This window comes from Hemitrygon akajei, chromosome 30 (genome assembly GCF_048418815.1).
Source record: "Hemitrygon akajei chromosome 30, sHemAka1.3, whole genome shotgun sequence".
In the NCBI taxonomy this organism is placed as follows: domain Eukaryota; kingdom Metazoa; phylum Chordata; class Chondrichthyes; order Myliobatiformes; family Dasyatidae; genus Hemitrygon; species Hemitrygon akajei.
This window is the reverse complement of record NC_133153.1, coordinates 17,026,806-17,046,810: the sequence shown is the minus strand read 5'-3', so window position 1 is coordinate 17,046,810 and position 20,005 is coordinate 17,026,806. Positions and strand designations below refer to the sequence as shown.

General features: G+C 36.5%; 1 protein-coding gene across 2 annotated transcripts in view; it reads right to left on the bottom strand.

Moving 5' to 3' along the window:
- LOC140718839 (RNA polymerase II elongation factor ELL2) overlaps window positions 1–20,005 on the bottom strand; it is a 106,245-nt gene that overhangs the window by 43,162 nt on the left and 43,078 nt on the right. The window contains exons 3-5 of one of the 2 annotated variants that reach the window (XM_073033046.1): window positions 12,142–12,272; window positions 6,224–6,387; window positions 4,901–5,166 (exon numbers count right to left, since the gene is read on the bottom strand). In XM_073033046.1, the coding sequence (XP_072889147.1) occupies window positions 4,901–5,166; window positions 6,224–6,387; window positions 12,142–12,272 (561 nt within the window). The remainder of the gene's footprint in view (window positions 1–4,900; window positions 5,167–6,223; window positions 6,388–12,141; window positions 12,273–20,005) is intronic. The other variant, XM_073033047.1, reaches the window with a different exon arrangement.

Below are 20,005 nucleotides of genomic sequence, written 5' to 3'. Positions count from 1 at the left end.
TGGTCCAGAGCTGTAAGGAGAGGTGCTATTAATTCAATCCCTAAAAGTTGACGTTTCTGGATCAGAGTAGCATTATGTGACAGAGCTTGCTAGTATTGTCATGGAACTGGCACTGATAAATTTTGTACTTTTAGCTAGAACATTTTATAATCAGTATTTAAGAGACTATTAATACTGCTTTCAGCTGCCATGTTTATTACTGAAGTTTTAACATTTTATTTTTACTTCAGATATTTCAATAGCCTTTTTCAGAAGATAGTCTGAGTGATTTAATTAGTTAACACATCATGAATCAGAAAAATGCTTCAAATTTAGGATTCCAGATATAGGAAAATAGAGAAACACTTCTAAATTGTGCATATTGGATATTGTCATAAAACACCAAACACAGAAAGATTTGTTGACAGTAGAGAATGTGTCTTGCTTAAACTAATAAATATTTGAAGTCAGCTGTTCTACAGAGCATAAAATGCTCTGTTTATACTTTGCAGGTACTGTTCATTCCTCATTTTGCTAAAGCTGCAATGAACTGAGGTTCAACAGAACAGAATGACAGTAAACACAAATTTAGTATCCAAGCTCTTAAGGACATTCTGATCATAAAATTGTTAAAGGAAAATTTTAGTTCACTTCAATACTTTAGTGGTTTGCAAATTATTTTGCTTACCCCTCCTATGCAAACATAAATGTATTAACTGTACCATATTATGCAAAAACATATTAAAACACTAGACTATCTTCCTAGCTCCTCAGGGAATATACTATTTTACGCGAGGGCTAATGCCATGCAACTGTGATTGTGTTACTTTGCTTTTATGGTGGAGTTGTGCTAAATCCTGTTGCTCCTTTATGAGCACAAAGTTTAATTTGTGGTTCAACACAACCAGGAATTAAATGGAGACAAAATTACCCCACCTCTTTCACCCCACTTTTTAGAAAAGTTTCTGGTTGTACTCTTCCTTATGTTTTGATGCTCTGTGAATATATTTACATCAAGTTTATGATGGATGAAAGGTTTTCACAGAAAAATAATATTAAATTTAACTTGTCTATTTAAACATCTACATTGAAAAACCAAATTGATGCAAGTTATCAAGTGTAATAGGAAAGTATAATTATCAAGTGTAATAGGAAAGTTGAAAGTATTGAGATATGAACTTAATATAGAAGAGAAAAGGTGGCTGAAATCTTGGCCATAATAGTGGATAGAACCCTTATACAGGAAGGATTTTGCTTAGGTCAATATAATGAAAAAGGTGGAACAGTGGGAACATACTGGTAATCATCTGGAACTGAGCTCATCAACTGGCTGGAGTATTTATGGACATCTTCAACCTCTCGCTTTGGCAGTTTGAAGTACCCACCTGCTTCAAGCAGACATCATCATACTGGTGCCCAAAAAGAATACGGTAACCTGCCTCGATGACTATTGTCCAGAAGCACTGACATCCATTGTGTTGAAATGCCTTGAGAGGCGGTCATGAAGCCCATTAACTCCTGCCTAAACAGTGACTTGGATTTTCTCCAATTTGCTTATTGGCCAACTGGTCAATAGCAGATGCCATTTCATTTCCTCTTCACTTTGCTCTGGAACACCTTAACAATGAAGGTGCATATATCAGGATGCTCTTCGTTCATTACAGCTCAGCAATCAACACTATCAGCCCATTGAAACTCATCACTAGGCTCCAAGAACAGGGCCTCAGTACCTCTATGCAACTGGATCCTCAATTTCCTCAGTGGTAGACCCCAGTTAGGAGAGACTGGCAACAACATCTCCTCCACACAGTCCAGCGGTACAGGTGCACCACTCTACTCATTTTATATTTATGATTGTGTGGCTAAATACAACCCCAGTATAATATTTAAGTTTGCTGATACCATTGTTGTCAGCCGAATCAAAGGTGGTGACAAATCTGCATATAGGAAAGCCTGAAAATCTGATTGAATGGTGCCACATCAACAACCTTTAATTCAATATCAGCAAAACCAAAGAGCTGATTATCAACTACACGAGAAGCCAGAGGTTTCTGAGCCTATCAGAGATAAAGAGGGTCAAAAGCTCTAAATTCCTTGATATCAACATATCAGGAGATCTGGCCTGGGTCCAGTACATAAGTGTTATCACAAAAAAGGCACAACAGTGTCTCTATTTTCATATAATTTTATGTATATTCTGTATGTCATCAAAAAACTCTGACAAACTTCTATAGATGCACACGGGAAGCAATCCTAACTGGTTGCATTAAAGCCTGACAAAACACCAATGCCTAGCAACTGGAAAAAGCTACAGAAAGTGGGGGAATCACATTCATGAGAAAATCTGCAGATGCTGGAAATCCAAGCAAAAACACACAAAATGCAGGAGGAACTCAGTAGGGGGGGCAGCATCTATGGAAAAGAGTAAATAGTTGCTGTTTCAGGCAGAGACCCTTCATCAGGAAGTGGTGGATACAGCACAGTCTATCACAGGCAATGCTCTCCCCACCACTGATTATATTTACATGGAGCGCTGTCACAAGAAAGCAGTGCCCATCATCAAAGAACACCACCACCCAGGCAATGCCCTCTTCTTGCTACTACAATCAGGTAGGAGGTACAGAAACCTTAAGTCCCACACAACCAGATTCGATAGATAGATAGATAGATACTTTATTCATCCCCATGGGGAAATTCAACATTTTTTCCAATGTCCCATACACTTGTTGTAGCAAAACTAATTACATACAATACTTAACTCAGTAAAATATGATATGCATCTAAATCACTCTCTCAAAAAGCATTAATAATAGCTTTTAAAAAGTTCTTAAGTAGTTTACTTAAATACATTAAATACAATCAACCCCGGCACTTTAACATATCTTACTCCTGGCGATTGAATTGTAAAGCCTAATGGCATTGGGGAGTATTGACCTCTTCATCCTGCCTGAGGAGTTCATGAACAGTTATTACCCCACAATCATCAGGCTCCTGAACCAGTGTCAATAACTTCACTCAGCACTACTCTGAACTAATTGCATGACCTACAGACTCACTTTCAAGCACTCTTTGCAACACATGTTCTTCTTATTATTTTTAATTGCACACAGATGTTAATCTTTATCTGTTTATGTTTAGTGTTTTATAAAAAGCCACTGTATTTCTATTTTCTCTTGCAAATGCCTGCAAGAAAATAAATCTCAAGGTAGTGTATAGTAATATATACAAACATTGATATTAAATTTACTTTGAATTTTAGTAATGAACTATCAGCATAACCAGACTAAAAAGAAATGTAATAATTTAACTCTCTGCCTGCCTTTGCCAAGCTGAATAAATGCAGTGATGTTTTTAACTCAGATGAATCAAGAAGAGAAGCAATTATCTAAACAGACACTAATGGAGGAACCCAAAGCTGTTTATATCTGTAAAATTGATTATCCTGAAGATATCAGTTGAAGTAATTCTGAATCAAATTAGAAACGATGGATTGTCAATTATTTTAAAATAAACTCTTCTCGATTAAAAAGTTGTCAGCCAAATGTTGTATCTATAGTGGTGGTTGCTTTCAACATACAAATACATTTGAATTTAATTATTGAATGTTCCTATTGGCAAGGAGTTTTCTTCCTCCATATTATATTCCCTTTGAAATTAATTTGTGTTAATTATGCAATCTACCAATTGGCATTTTTTCTCTATGAAGTTTTTTTTAATAACCCATCTCCACATTTGTATCTACTGAAAATAGATTTTCACCAAATGGTTTGCTAAATCTAACAGGCACACCTGTAAAATTTCAAAATATTGAAGTTATTTTGGTGATACTACCTATCTAGAAGAGCTCAATGTGAATGATAGATAAATTGTCCCAGCAGCTAAGATTTCTACTTGTATATCATTAGCAACAATAGGTTAACAAATCTGTTTCCAAAGCAAATACATTGGAAACTTGGTAATTAAAATTCATGGTTTAATAACTTAAACAAATTAATAATTGAAACAAACTAGAGTAGAACCGACAGAGCAAGCAATTTTACACTGTAGTATGGGTTAACTGGAATGCATCAGGAAATTGAGGGAACAGTTAATTTTGTAACGATCTTATCAAAATCATTTGATAATAGTATACTACACAGTGACAAACAAAATATTGTGTTCAACTAATTAATTCCGCTAAAAACACCAACGTATATTACACAAAGTTGTGCAATGTGTTCATACCACACACATTCCTCTGCTTGAAATTATATGCCAAGATACAGAAAATCAGCTCTCCATGGGGAGTGAAATGCTATCCTGCAAATTAACCCATTCACCATTATACTGTATATATGTCTATAGCTGCCAAACTATAAGCACAGTTTTGTCCACTTTTGATGCAAAATTCACTATTAAAATATTACTCACTCTTACCCTGGCTGCCAACTCCTCAATCCAAATCCAGTGTGGCTCTGATTTTTAAAATTTCAACTCATTTCCGAGCACAAGAAACCCACTATTGATTCCTTTGTCCTTGCAAACTGCTGCACCATCAATCTACAACTCAACACCATGCTCTTACCCATTCTAATTTTTCTATATTGTTAAATTTCATGACACAGCATTAAGAACAGCAGAAGACTTGACTACACTTGGATGGTTATTCATTCAACCTATATCATCCAAAATTCTGCTTCACATAGTCTTAATTTGTATCAAGCCCCACTCAACCATTCCTCCTGTGCTTGGAGACCTAAACAGGGTTCTGATTAAATAATGTTACATTCAACTACTTCCATGGCATCTTCCTTCATATCTCTGTAATATCCTTTAGTCTTTTAACCTAGCATTAAATGGCAATTACATTTCAAATACATTTCATTGATTGTAATGCACTGGTATCAATCTTAGGTTGGATAAGCTATTTATTCTTTCTCACCTGGTCCAATACATATGAAAGCTCAGCCTTGTCCTTTGGATTAGCTTTCTCTCTCTCCAACCATACAATAAGCTCAGGCTTTTTATATGGTTTCAAAGCCAAAAGATGGGTGATACGATCTCTCAGAGGCTTATAGGTAATTGAACTGACATGATTTTTCTTTGCGGCAAGGCATGGCATCATAGTGGGGGAATGTTTCCTGAGTGGAATGACATCAGTAGCTTGGCTCGTTGGTTGCTTTCGAACACTGATTGGTTTGCGTGTACCTAGGAAACAAAATTGGATTTTAAGTGGTGATAAACATGTAACATGAAAAGAAACCAATAATGGACTTTCATGTGCTATTAGAGTATTAAGTGGAAATATGTTACAAAACAATTCAATAAAAATTATAACTCAAAAGCGCTAGTGTGTGGTTTATTTTAGAAATTAGTTAAAACAAACATTTGATAATATCAAAATAATGCTTTCAAATGCAGTGCATAAATCTACAACTGTTCATACATTATAAATTTTTCAATATTTTGAAACATTAAGGTACATACTCCTTGTACATGCTTCAACATTTTAAATTGTAACAATACTGCAAGTTTCTTGAGCTATAAGTTCTTATGATTGCTCAAATATATCTTGAGGAATGGGATTGGGGAACTGGACAACATAATTAGGAAGGAGAAGAGCAAAGAACAGGTCAGCATGTGATTGAAGAAGGTTGCAAGTTAGAGCAACACCTCATGTGGGGAGTAGAAAATTGGAGTGCAACCAATGATATTTGTGAAGCATGTGTGGAATAGGACTGGCTGTATGGTGAAGATAGGGGTGGGCTTAGGGGGATTAACTGCATATTCAGGGGAGGGAGAGGATCAGGCAATTGGTCTATTGTGGAAGTGGAGAAACTCAAAAGATTTAGTCAATGCTTAACACTATATGTATATCCCTAGTTGGTCCTAAGGGATTAAAACTAAAATCTGCTGCAGATGCTCAGCAATAGGTGCCCAAGGACAATGGGATACAAATTTTCCCAAAATTCTCCAAAAGCTGTGTTGTATGGGCAATGTTGCCAACCCTATATCCATGACACTGGGGTTGCAAAGGCCTCTTACCCATACACACAACAAAATTTTAGGATTGATGTATTGTAGCTGGAGTCTTGTCAAAATACACAATCTTTCAACCAATTTGACATGTAAGAAAACTGCATTCCAACAAAAAACTAATTCTTAAGTTTGTTGCCTAATAAAGTTTGGTTAAAACAGATACATTCTGTTCAGTCTATAATTGAATATATAAAGAGACTATTACTTAGTTTTAAGGTGTTTTTACCTTGATGTGATGACCCTGGTTTAATTTCTATTGTTGCTCGACTCCAAGATTCCTTCTCTACTTGCGACATACGGTCCCGAGTCATCTGATAGGAGTCATCAGTGGCACAAACTGTAATTTTATCTTGAATGCTTCCCAGGCACTCAAGTTGGTTTCTTTCAAAACTGGTTTAAACAACAAAAGCAATGCTCAACAACACAAATTTCAACTAAAAGTTTTAATCCTTTTAAATTATCTTATTCAATTAATCTTTTAATAGAAAAAGTCTACATATATTTTTACATGTTTAAAATAATAAGCTAGGTATCACAAAGAAAATCAGGCTACCAGATTAAATAAAGTTTTAGAAGCCAGATAGTTATACTTTAGACAAAGCTAATTTTCAGTTTCCTATATTCTGGTACGATTTTACTCATTTCCAAAGTCACTTTGTAATGTCCATGATTAAATAATAGAGTGAATATGTTCAATGTTAAATGATATTGTCAATTAAACACTTTACTGCCCAATGGACATCACATCCTTGCTCACCACAAATAACAAATATCAACAGAAAAAAGCAGAAGAACATGTCAATAATGGTATCATATTCAATGGTGTACATAAGAACATGAGAAATAAGAGCAGGAAGAGGCCATTTGGCCCATCAAATCTGCTTTGCCATTCAATAAGATCCTGGCTGACCTGGTTGTGGACTCAGTACCACTACCTGCCTTTTTCCCCACAACCCTTAATTCCCCTGTTATGCAAAAATCTATATTTAATATGGTAGCCCCTACTGCTTCCCTGGGCAGAGACTCCCACAGACTCATTATTCTCTGAAAAAAAGCAGTTTTTCCACATCCCCATCCTAAATCTATTCCCTCAAATTCCCTCCTAATTCTAGTCCTACTTACTAGTGGAAACAAAGTTCTTTTCTCTATCTGATCTATCCCTTTCATAATTGTATATTTCCAGAAGTTCCCCTTTCATTCTTCTGTATCCCACCTGGTCGCAGATGACTCAATTTTTCCTTTAAGCCGGATGTCTCATCGCCAGAATTAACCACCTCTGCACCACCTTCAAAGGCAATACATCTTTCCTCAGGTTAGGAGAGCAGAACTGCATGCAGTACTCCAGGTGCAGACTCATTAGTAACCTGTTCTATTGTAGCACAACTTCTCTGCAGGTAAATTTAATACCTCTAGTAATGAATGCCAACATTCCATTTGCCTTCTTGATAATCTGTTGCAGCTGCAAACCAGCCTTTTGCAATTCATATACAAGCCCTCTCAAGTCCCTCTGCATAACAGCATACTGCAATCTTTCACGATTTAAATAATAATCTGATCTACTATTTTTCCTTACAAAGTGGATGACCTTGCATTTATCAGTGTTGTACTCCCTCTGCCAGACCCTTGACCACTAACTTAACCTATCTATAGCTCTCTGCAGACTCTTGTTATCTTCTCCACCATTTGTTTTTCCAATAAATTTAGTGTCCCAAGTAGACAGAGAATATGGGTAAATAGGTTTAAATATTTTTCCCCATCTTCTGAGTGATATAATCTAGTGCCTTAGTGGCAAACCTAGAGAAACATGGTCTAGTGACAGCTGATGGCAGGTTGTTGTCCATTTTAAAACTTTGCTCCCAAACTGGGTTGTTATCCTGAGACAAAATGACTTAGGATGCTCTATATCATGAAAGTTAGGAAATAGATGAATGAATTTATTGATCTAAACAGATACAAGGACCAGTGTGTCCAAAAAAAAACTGAAATGTTAAACTATACGAGGCAAATCAATATGAGCTGAACTGAAACCAATGCCATTAAGTATAGAAGTTTGCAAAAACAAAATCTAAGGTTGCACATGTCAGGAGATCCAAAAGGGGGCAACAAAAGCTATGTTAGGACAAAATTCTGAAGGTGGACACTTCAGTAAGTTGAGTGGGCAGATCATGTAGCGATCTTATGAAGAGTGAAAATTCTGGGTGTTATGTCAGGTAAAATGAATAAACCTCCCTGCTTGGAAGTTATCTACATATATTATTCAAATCATTGGCATGCTGTTGATCACCATATAATTTCTCTGAAATGTCAAATATATTGTAAATCAACCAGGATTGATCCTCTGAAGAAGTTTGTAAAAATAACTTCGAATTTTAAGAACCATAGGCAGAACGTTCAAAACCATAATATTAGACTTTAAAAGAGATATATGTAACACAATTTCGATAATTTGTAGTAACTCCAGCAAATATCTTGATTTTAGTTTCTTAATTACCCATATTCTACTTCAGCCTTGTTTCTGTTCACATTTGATTATAACCAAATACATCGTATATTGTGAAAACTTTTCAAAAATGTTTCAAAATTAAAGTCAGGACACAGCTGAATCTACTTTGTTTTAATGAGACAAATTGGAGCTCCCTAGTTTATTTCAAAAAGCTTTACTATTTTCAGAAATGCCATTATCAGCATTATCAACACATAGTCAATGGGAGCTCTTTTATCACGTCAAAGGCTGCTTGCTCCGAGGTCTATAAGCGAAGTTTTGGAAGGAAAGGCATTATCTTCATAATAGGAGTTGGCCTTTGTGTCTCCAGAATATGATGTTATAAGAAGAAGAGCTGGCCTAAATCAGTTCAACAATACTATTATGTTCCCCTGCAAATCTCCACTGAAGATGTACCGCAAACTTCCTTTACACATCATTGCTACTTCCAAAACATGTTGTAATTTAAAGGGCAGAGAAGGTGAAAAAAACCACAAAATTTCATGACAGGACAGAAAAACATTATTATTTTGTTAAAACTGTCAAATACTATCAACAAAAAAAAGGGTCTGGTAAAAAAATTAGGCAACAGCCTCGAGTATCAGTCAAACGGTCACACATAAAGTTAACCAGGCAACTAAAAGAGAACTCAACATGACATGGCGTGACAGTTAATGGCACAGAAAATAATTTGATACAAAGACAAAATGAAAAAAATGAGGTCTGAGTACAGAGACATACACACGAACAAATTGTTGTGTGAAAAACAGAGAATTAGAAAACAGGCTTAAAGCAAATGAACAGTCACAGGAGCTTAATTTTTTTTAAAAAAACATTTTTTTTACCCAAGAGGTTAATTTGGCATTTTGATAAGCAAATTAAATATTAAGACACTAACAAAAATATTTGTTTTAATTGTCAAACCAAAATAACACAGAAGTTGATTATTTAGAAGAAGCAAAATATAAAATATAAAACAACCATAAATTCAAAGGCCTATAGTATTTATTCCTATTTATTATTTTTCAAGATCAAAGCATCACAAGCAAAGCCACCATAATACCCCTTGCATTTTGTTGTTTGCTAAATCCTCAAAGAGAGTGTTTAAGAGTACTACATTGGTGTCCCATAGAGACTAAATTGGATAAGGAAAGCAGATTTCCCTTGCTGAAGGATATTGGTAAACCAAATAGATTTTTATGACAAATTTACATCATCACTAAATGATTTGTTTTTTGTTCTAAGCAATCAAGTGAACTTAAATTCCATAAGTACCATAATGAAATTTGATCTCAGGTTTCTGAAATGTTAATCCAGGACACTGGACTACTTGTCAGGTTTTTTTACTGACTGCAAAATCATCATACCGAGGAATATTACACCACAAATATAAGTTGTGTCCACTTATTAATAATACAAAGCTGTTAAATGTTCAAGCACGTCTTTTTCAAATTTAATTTCAAACATTAGGTATATTTAAAAGAAACAGTGCTGCAATAAAGGCAATTGCTCAGAGACCAGAATGTTATCCTTGGCTGGGAAATAATACGTTACTGCTGTTTGAATTTCCCTCAATATTTTTCAGACCTGGTGCAACTTGCAATGAATGATCAAGATTGTATACTTTCACAAGATACCTTTTATGTTGAACTGAATTTAGTGTAGCAATAACACAAAAGCAGCAGATCTGGTTGCAAATTTAAAGATACTTTTTTACAGTGCTTAAGTTACAAAAAACAGTAGCAGTGAATTCAATCAGTTAAAAGATCATAAATTTCTAGCTTCTTGCCAGGACTTGAGCATGGAGAGTGGTGCATTATTAGCAGTGTCGGTCTAGCAATTTCGATGAGGAATGTTATTTTCTTAGTGCACGTGAATGAAAGAAGATTTCTTTTTTTTCTCCTGCTGTAGTTTGACATTTGTAGGTCAAATCATAGCATACTACCTCAGATAGTTGTAATGAATCAAACTGGTCCTGAATCAGAGACATATGTCTAGTAACATGTTGACCAAGATGCAAAAGACCACTGACAGGAAATTTGTATACTTGGTTGTGAGATACAGCTGTCAAGGAGCACTCTCAGAGAAACCAGTTTTTAACAGTGCAGCTTTCACAGCAGCAGAGTGACTTAAAGGTCACTTTCCTGAGCAGTTCCCCACTTGGTACTGGGCACCTCATTCTATTGGTTCACTTTAATTATTCACCTGCATTCTTTTGGTTTCTCAGTACTATCCACCCCCACCTAATAACATCTACCAACCTCTGATTGGTAGACACCCACTCACCTCCTCGCCCTCCACATCCCATCTCGAAACCAACAACCTGACCTCTGGAATGCTCTTTCCCCAAGAATTTCCTATATCCAACCTGAATCAGGCCTGATCTAATTTCCTCTCTCACAGTTGTGCTGACAGAACCTAAATAAGAACTGAATAGGAACACTTGACACTTAGAATTTCAGACACTACTGAATTTTTAAAATACAATAGACAAATAATGGACTAATGGTGATCTTTTGATACCAATGAATCTGGAGACTATCACATTTCAGGTAGGACATTCGCCTATCTGCTTCACCAATTAGGTAAAACATTATATACACAGGAGAGGAAGAAACTTATTAGCTGTGAGCAATGCAAGGATGTGAACAATACAAAAGTTACAAATGCTAAATGTTAAAAAGTCATTTATATTTGTTGAGCAGGCACATATTAAAGGGAAAACAAATTCAACTCTTTATGAGACATTAATGTAAAATATGTAAACAGGATAATATTTACAAATGTTTCAGATATATAATTTAAATAATTTCCTATTTTAAAGAAAAGCCCTTAGTAGAAACTACCCAGTGTGCATTTCATTAATATATTACTAAAGATGTGCTTCTAATAATTATTAATCTACCAATGACACTTTCAATATTTAATTGTAGCACTTGATAAATAATCCTTCTATCTAACCACCCAACATTAAATGAAGTTTAAATATATAAACACAAATAAAAAATTTTAAAAACACAAAAGAATAGATTTCTAATCTCTACATTCAATTAACAGAGGTTTATGTTTACAAGTAAGCAGGAGAAATATAAAATAAGCAGCAAATCCACACAACAGCAAAAATTTCACTATGAGGCAACAAGATTGCAAAAGAGTGAATAGTAAAGAGTAAAAACAAATATGAGTGATATATATTTACGCTTCTTAAAGGAGATACAGATCCTCCCTAGGTCAGATGTGCCAACTTATGAATAAACGAGGTATACGAACTGGAGACTGGCAAGATAGATTGGTATGGATCTGCCCAGCTGTTGCGGGACTATAGGCATCTTCAGCCAAGTGGGAACATGGCATTTCCCCATTTCTTCTCTACCCACCCACCTATAAGCCACAATAAACAGAGACTGGGTTGAGCTGAGAAAGCAATGTGGGCCTTGCAGACTTACTCATAGACTCGCTGAGTCAGCGGTGCAGGCTAGTAGCTGGTTTTTCCACATCTCCCATTCACAGAACACCATTTTTGTTCATTTTCTACTTGAAAACAATTCATGTTACGAACTGAGATAACCTGGGATTGCCTGTACTTGACATGAAATAACCGTGGCATACAAGGACACAAGAATTTCTCTTAATTACTATACACTTTATTTATTTTATTTTACCTGGAAACATACTGGTGGATGCAGTCAAAGCTTCCTTGAGGCTTGTCTTTGCTGTCAGTTGACAGATAGAATGAAAAACACCGCACACCATCATGGCAGTCTGATTTAGGAACGGGTATTTTGATGTACTGCTAGGGAAAAAGATAACCGTGCTTCATTTTTTTTCCATAATACACAATAAAGCAAAAGTTTTGTTAAAATGATTATTGTAATAACACGAAAAATCACAGCACATTTTTGCTTTTGCATTTAAAACATTATATGTGCCACATTCTCACCTAAGAAATGGTTTTATGTGAGTATAATTACATAACACAGAATAATAATAATAAAAATTGACAATACTGAGGAGACTGGCATCACCAAGCAAAATCTTAGATATCAGGGGAAGTAATTTTCCAGGTATTATTATAGTGAAAAAAATACTGAATTCAGAGGGCACAGAGATCTAAACATTCAGTACAGTAACCTAAACCATGAAATTTTGTATATAGATGCATAAGAACTTGCAGAATGAAAACTGAAATATCTAACAAAACTTCCCTTAACTCAACTTTGAGAACATTTTTAAATTATAAACTGAAAATTTACTTAGAGTGCAACTTATTTGATATCATGAATCAGTACAAGGAAATCAATTGTTCTGTGAGAATCAGAATGTATATTAAAGACTACAATTTGTTTTCTTGTGTGTATACCAAGATAATAATGGCAAAAATGGTTAACCAGGATCAGAAAATTTAGTTAAAAAAGTTTAAGCCTCCAGAAACAGACATCATATTCAACTATGTATGTCTGGACAACAAATTTTTTCAAAAGTGTTGCTTCCTCAGAATTTTTTTTGTTTATGATAAACAAAAGATGAACATGAACACAAATATAATTTCAGACTACTTGTATCATGTAGGAATTTGGAGAAACAATGAATTAACTTTTTTGAATATAATGAGCTTAACTGCATAATGGTGCTGATGCGTTGCAATAGTTCAACCAAGTTAAAAATATTGTGTTAATGATTTTCATTTGTACTCAATGTCTGAGACTTCTCACTTAAGTGTCAAACAATAATCTGCCAGCATTGATGGACTGCAGTTGCCCTGGTATCTTTTCTCCATGACCGCAATGTCCTGGTGAAATCTCTCACCATGCTTGTCACTAACAGCACCAAGATTTGCAGGGAAGTCTAAACGGGAATGCAGAAAATGAATCTTTAGTGACATGTTGCATTTCATGGTTTTATATGCTTGAAGCATGCTTTCAACCAGCTGCATGTGTAGTTTGGTGCTCTGTAGATGCTAAGATAAATTTCAACAACTTCCTTGAATACCTTCCAAGTGATTTTCTCTGGTCCCCTTAGAAATTCTTCAAATTGCCTATCATTGATGACCTGTTTGATTTGTGGACCAACAAAAATTATTTCCTTAATCTTGGCATCAGTTATTCTCGGAAGCATCTGTTTCAAATGTCAAAATCCTTCATAGAAATTTTTGTGCCTAGTGATAGCAAATTCCATCCTTACAGTCCTGAACCCAATAATTATTACTAAAACCTGTCCTGATATGCAGCAGCCACACCGCCTAAGCATTCCCGGACAAGATAGGAAACTTTCCAGCTTACATTGTCGGCAACATTTTAATTGACTTGAATTATGAATTGAAATAATAAACATAAGTTTATTAAAAAAGTGTGTGATAGGGAAATTTCATGGTGACTTTCATGATCAGTAGCCCAAAATTCATAAGATACACTTAAAGCTATTCAGGAAGCAAAATCTTTGTTGTCCAGTGTAATTAGAGCACTAAGTAATTCAGTGTTAGGGAGGTCTGTATGACCTATTTATCTCCAATGGATAAGCAGCCACTTGCAAAAATATCCCTATGCCAAGTTGTCATAGGTTATGGCTGCAGTACCCAGCTCTAACAGCTTTTATGCTTCTTTTGTTGAACAATGTGTCTAATCTTGTGTTTTGCAACTATATACTACAATAATTGAAATCATTTGAATGAATGATTATTTTCAATAGAAAGCCATTGACTTATATTTCTCTTGGAACATACCACTGGCTATAAATAGGTATTAGTAAATCTGCCATGACACTACATTTTAATTATCTTAGAAAATTACTAGTGCATGCTTATGTACTCAGATAACCATTTACTCTTTAAATTCTACAAGACCAAATGAGTATTTGCAGATTACTGCCTCAACAGGTCTACAGCTCACTGGCTCTCCATTTTGTTTTGGAGTACTAGGCAAAAGCAAAACACAGAGGAGATTTGCAAGGATGTTGCCTGGATTGGGGAGCATGCTTTATGAGAATAGGTTGAGTGAACTCAGCCTTTTCTCCTTGGAGCGAAGGAGAATGAGAGGTGACCTGATAGAGGTGTACAAGATGATGAGAGGCATTGATCGTGTGGCTAGTCAGAGGCTTTTTCCCAGGGCTGAAATGGTTGTCACAAGAGGACACAGGTTTAAGGTGCTGGGGAGTAGGTACAGAGGAGATGTCAGGGGTAAGTTTTTTTACTCAGAGAGTGGTGAGTGCGTGGAATGGGCTGCCAGCAACAGTGATGGAGGCGGATATGATAGGGTCTTTTAAGAGGCTTTTGGATAGGTATATGGAGCTCAGTAAAGTAGAGGGCTATAGGCAAGCCTAGTAATTTCTAAGGTAGGGACATGTTCGGCACAACTTTGTGGGCCGTAGGGCCTGTATTGTGCTGTAGGTTTTCTATGTTTCTATACATGTCAGGCTAAAACACACAAAATGCTGGAGAAACTCAGCAGACCAGACAATTATAGAAAAGAGTAAACAGCCCTGATGAAAGGTTTCAGCCCAAAACGTCCACTGTTTACTATTTTCCGTAGATGTTACTTGGCCTGCTCAGTTCCTCCAGCTTTTTGTGTGTTTCACTGATTTCCAACACCTGCAGATTTTCTTTTGTTTGTGACACATGTCAGTCTGCTGTTTATCAATTACAGCTCAGCAATACCATCATCCCTTCAGTATTAATCACTAAGCTTTTAAACCAAGCCTTCCAAACCTCCCTCTATGACTGAATTTTCAATTTCCTCATTGGGAAACCACAGTCAGTATGGATCAGTGATAATATCTCCTCCTTGGTGACAATCAACACAAGCACCTCAAGGCCGTGCACGTAACCCACTGATCCACTCTCTCTACATTCACAACTCTGTGGCTAACCACAGTTTGAATGCCATTTATAAATTAGCAGATGACATCACTCTTGCTGGTAAAATCTGAGATGGCAACAAGGAAACGTTTATGATTGAGCCAAATTGGCTAGTTGAGTGGTGTGGCGACAGCATGCTTGCACTCAATGTCTACAAGACCAAGGAATTTATTGTGGACTTCAGGAAAATCAGGTGAACATGCACGAGTCCTCATTGAGGAGTCGCTGTGGAAGTGGTGAGCAGCTTTATGTTCCTGGATATCAACATATCACAGGATCTGTCCTAGGCCAACACTTTTGATACAATCAGAAAGAAAGCTTCATTATAAGTTTGGGGAGATTAGGTATGCCACTAATGGCTCCTGCAAATTTCTATAAATATATGGTGAAGAGCAATCCAACTGGTTGCATTACAAGAGATTAGAGGATTACAGTCTCAGCCAGCTCCATGATGTGCACAACCCTCTTCAAGAAGTGATATCTCAAGGCAGCAGCAGCCATCATTAAAACCCTAACTATCCAGGACATGTCCTCTTCTCGATACTACCATCAGAGAGGAGCTGAAAGAGCCTGAAGAACTATATTCAATGACTCAGGAATAACTTCTGTGTTATTACCGGTAGATTTCTGATAAAACCTCATTATTCTTTATTGCATTATTTATTTTGTAATATATAGTAATTTTACTTCTTTGCACTTTACTGCTACTACAAAATAGAATTTTACATTATATAGGACAGAGACAATAAATCTGAATCTGATTCATTTCTATATTTTTAAAGGATGTACCTATCTGTAAACAATTAAAATTATGCCAATTTTCACAATGCACTAAGGCTGAATGTTTTTTCACAATAATAAATATATTACATGTAACAAATGTCCAAAATACTAAACCCACTAGGAAGATTTCGCTCCCGTCCAGGTTGCAAGAAGTCTAAGCTATGCATTAAAAATAATATGCCAAAATCTTTCAGATTTAAAATGTTGGCGAACTGCTGCTAATGAAAGAAAACCTTTCTGTTTGTCATGTTCTTGGAAGACTCATACACATTGATGACCAAATAATACTTGGATGGTAAAATATATTCCATAAGAATTAATCCATAAATAATAATTGCAAATAAAATACAGCTTTAAATATAATGTTCTAACCTGTTCAGTTACCATAGTTATCTTCTATGTTTAATATTTACTATGTATTTAAAACAGAATCGTTTTGCTTTGCCTAGAGCCTATACTCCATGCTCAGCAGGTGTATAACAATACACAATGAAGGAAGGCACATCATCGAAAACACACCATCCCTACCATGAGCATAGTGATGGCTGCATCATGCTGTGGGGATGTGTCACTGCAGCAGGCCCTGGAAAGCTTGTGAACGTATAGGGTAAAATAAATGCAGAAAAATACAGGGAAATCCTGGAGGAAAACTTGATGCAGTCTGCAAGAGAACTGCGACTTGGGAAATTTGTTTTCCAGCAAAACAATGACTCTAAGCATAATGCCAAAGCTACACAGTAATGGCTGAAAAACAACAATGTTAATGTCTTGGAATGGTCAAAGCAGAGTCCAGACCTCAATCCAATTGAGAATTTGTGGCTAGACTTGAAAAGGGCTGTTCACTCACAATCCCCATGCAACCTGACAAAACTTGAGCAGTTTTGTAAAGAAGAGCAGGGAAAACTTGCAGTGTCCAGAGGTGCAAAGCTGATACAGACCTATCCAGACAGACTCAAGACTGTAAATGCTATCAATACTGACTTGAAGGGGGTGAATACTTATGCAATCAATTATTTTGTTTTATATTTGTAATTAATTTAGATCACTTTGTAGAGGTCTATTTTAACTTTGACACAAAAGAGTCTTTTTCTGTTGATCAGTGTAAAAAAACCCAAATTAAATACACTGTGATTCAATCTTGTAAAACAATTAAACATGTAAACTTCCAAAGGTAGGGGGAATACTTTTTATGGGCACCATATATTGCACTATTCATATTTTCTACCTAACTCATATTTTTGCTTTTGGAATTAAGATCTGATATGTTGAACCACAACTTCTTAAACTGTACAGCGGGACTTAAATCAGAACATATTCAAGAGATAAGGAAATAAACTCTGAGGGCTGGAGCCAAACACAAAAGATGGCATGATTTAGGGATTTTGGCCAATAAAGCAACCACAATTTGTGAATTAAAAATGGCAAGGTACAAAGCATAGAAGAGCGTCAGGTAAATTCAGAACCCATAATGATCAGCGAAGCTTAGGAGGATGATAGCACCTGTGACTCCTTTGTCTGCATCTTTGGATACAGCTATTTCTATCATTGATATCTCTTTTTTCCCTTTTCAAGGTCCTTTTGAAGACCCTGACCCAGAATTACACGCTGACTTCGGTTCCTTGTGGAAATGGGACCCTTTCTTGACCGGCTGCTGTTCGATATGCCAAGAACGCAGCCTCGAAGACTAGCATGCCTTCAGGGTGTTGGATTTTCATGGCTCTGGAGGTGGGCAGATTCAAGGCCGGTGCCGCCATCACCTGATGCGTTGTGGGAGATGGAAGATTAAAAGCAGCGAGCTGGCTGCTGTCTGTGTGCATAGACACCCGAGTTCTTTGGGCACAGAACTTGGAAGACGCGAGGCAACAGATTTTTAAACACCATAAATCAGCGAGTTGCTTTGTTATGTCTCCCCTCTCACTGTGAAAAAGGGATACCTCTTTTTCCTTTATTAGGGAGAGAGAGAGAGACTGTGGTATGTCTAATATCGAGTGAACAAGTAGTCTTTGGGGTACTGCAAGTCTGTGTCTTTACTGATGTTTTGCTACACACTTGAGTGCTTGGTGAGAGGGGGTGTTGCTGATGTTTGTTGCTGCTGGGGGAAGGGGGGGTCGTCGCTGCTTATGCGTGGGAGGTGGGAACCAAGGGGGGGGGCTTTGGGGTTCTAACATTTAACTGTCATTCATTCTTTGGGGCACTCTGACATTAAATGTACCTATGAATTAAATCTTCTTGGGCTTCCAGCTGGTGATGGGTAACAATTATAACCGATGTTTTGATGACAAACTCTGCCATCTTCAGGGACGATGCCTGGGTTCGTCTCGTCCAATGGTATTTATATCCCTGTAGTCCATCCCTCCTGATTGGTTAGTCCTCATTCAATCAGGTTTTCGCTCTCCCTCTTTTTACTATCAAATTCCAGGTCTTCCTTTCAGCGAGACTTTGGCTTTGTTAAAATTCTTTTCTTCTAGTTTTATTTTAATGGCTTCTCTTGCCAGACTAGACATGCCCAGGTATCATCCCTGAAGAAGATGGCATAATTTGTCATCGAAATGTCAGTTATAATCGATACTTGTAACGGGCTGGAAGCCCAAAATGGTTTATTCATCATATATATCAGGAAAGCAGTAGATCCTTTCTTGACCTATGTGTTATTTCAAAAAACATTTTTTTGGCTCACCAATGTTCCCTCTAATACACGTGTGCATACATCTTTTGCTACTAGCGCACAAAGGAATTTAAACTGCGAACAAAAGGTTGTCACTCTCTACCTCATTAACACGTTAAGTATATTTCATGATCGTACACAATTACAGTTACTTTTCTGATGCGGACAGTGTTGACAATGAGGAGTTTGCTATGATTTGTCTGCAGATTTTAGAACTGGCTTATTTATACTGTTTTTATTGAAGAAATTATTGATTCACTATGTCGAATTCCAAAGAAGCAAAGGGCGTGAAGTGCAAAAGAACTGCTAGTTCATTTAAAGCAGAATGGCATAATGAAACAGTAGAAACTGCTACACCGAAAGCTCATGAGGTTAGCAACGTGCAGCTGTGTGAAACAAAAACTTGGTGTTATCTGCTTGCACTGTCACAATGCAAAAGTTGCTAGAGAATTTGCAAGTGGGAGGAAGTGGAGTGATATTTGGAAACTTAACTTTTTAAAGTGTCATTTAGCAAGCAAATCACATTTGGACAGTGTACAAATGCTCCAGTGAGAAAATCCTTCATTACCCACTATAGGCCTGCTACATATGTTTTGTGAGAGTGCAAATGAACAAGAGCGAAAACAATCAAACCCAGAGGAGATCAAAGTACTTCTTGACAGTGTTTTGTGAGCTGTTAAAATGAATACCTCTATATATAAAATTCAGTGCGCACATATTATTGTCACTGGGCAAAAAGGACAAGATTTTTGCACCCACTTGTCATTAAAGGGAACATTGGGCCTGACCCCCATTTCCCTTGACTCCTTTAATATCCAGAAATCTGTGTCTCTAGATAGTTGTTGATAGAGCCTCCATAGCTTTCCAGGGAAGAAAATTCCAAACATTCCCTACTTTTTGATTAAGTTTTCCGCTCATTTCAGTAACAATTCCCAAAGCCTTATTTTTAGAATGTGATCATTAGTTCTTAGGCACAGGAAGCATCTTCTATGCATCCATGCTGTCAAGCCCTCTGAGATCTTTGTATGTTTCAATGATATCATTTGCCATTCTTTGAGATCCTCCTACACAAATTTCTTCTCATATGAAATATTTACCATACCAGTCCAGTGAATTTATAGCAAGCGTATCTTTCCTTCAGTAACAAGACCAGCAAGACCCACAAGACCCTAACTTTACTTTTGTATTCAAATATATTTGCAATCTATTCCAACATGTTATCTGCCTT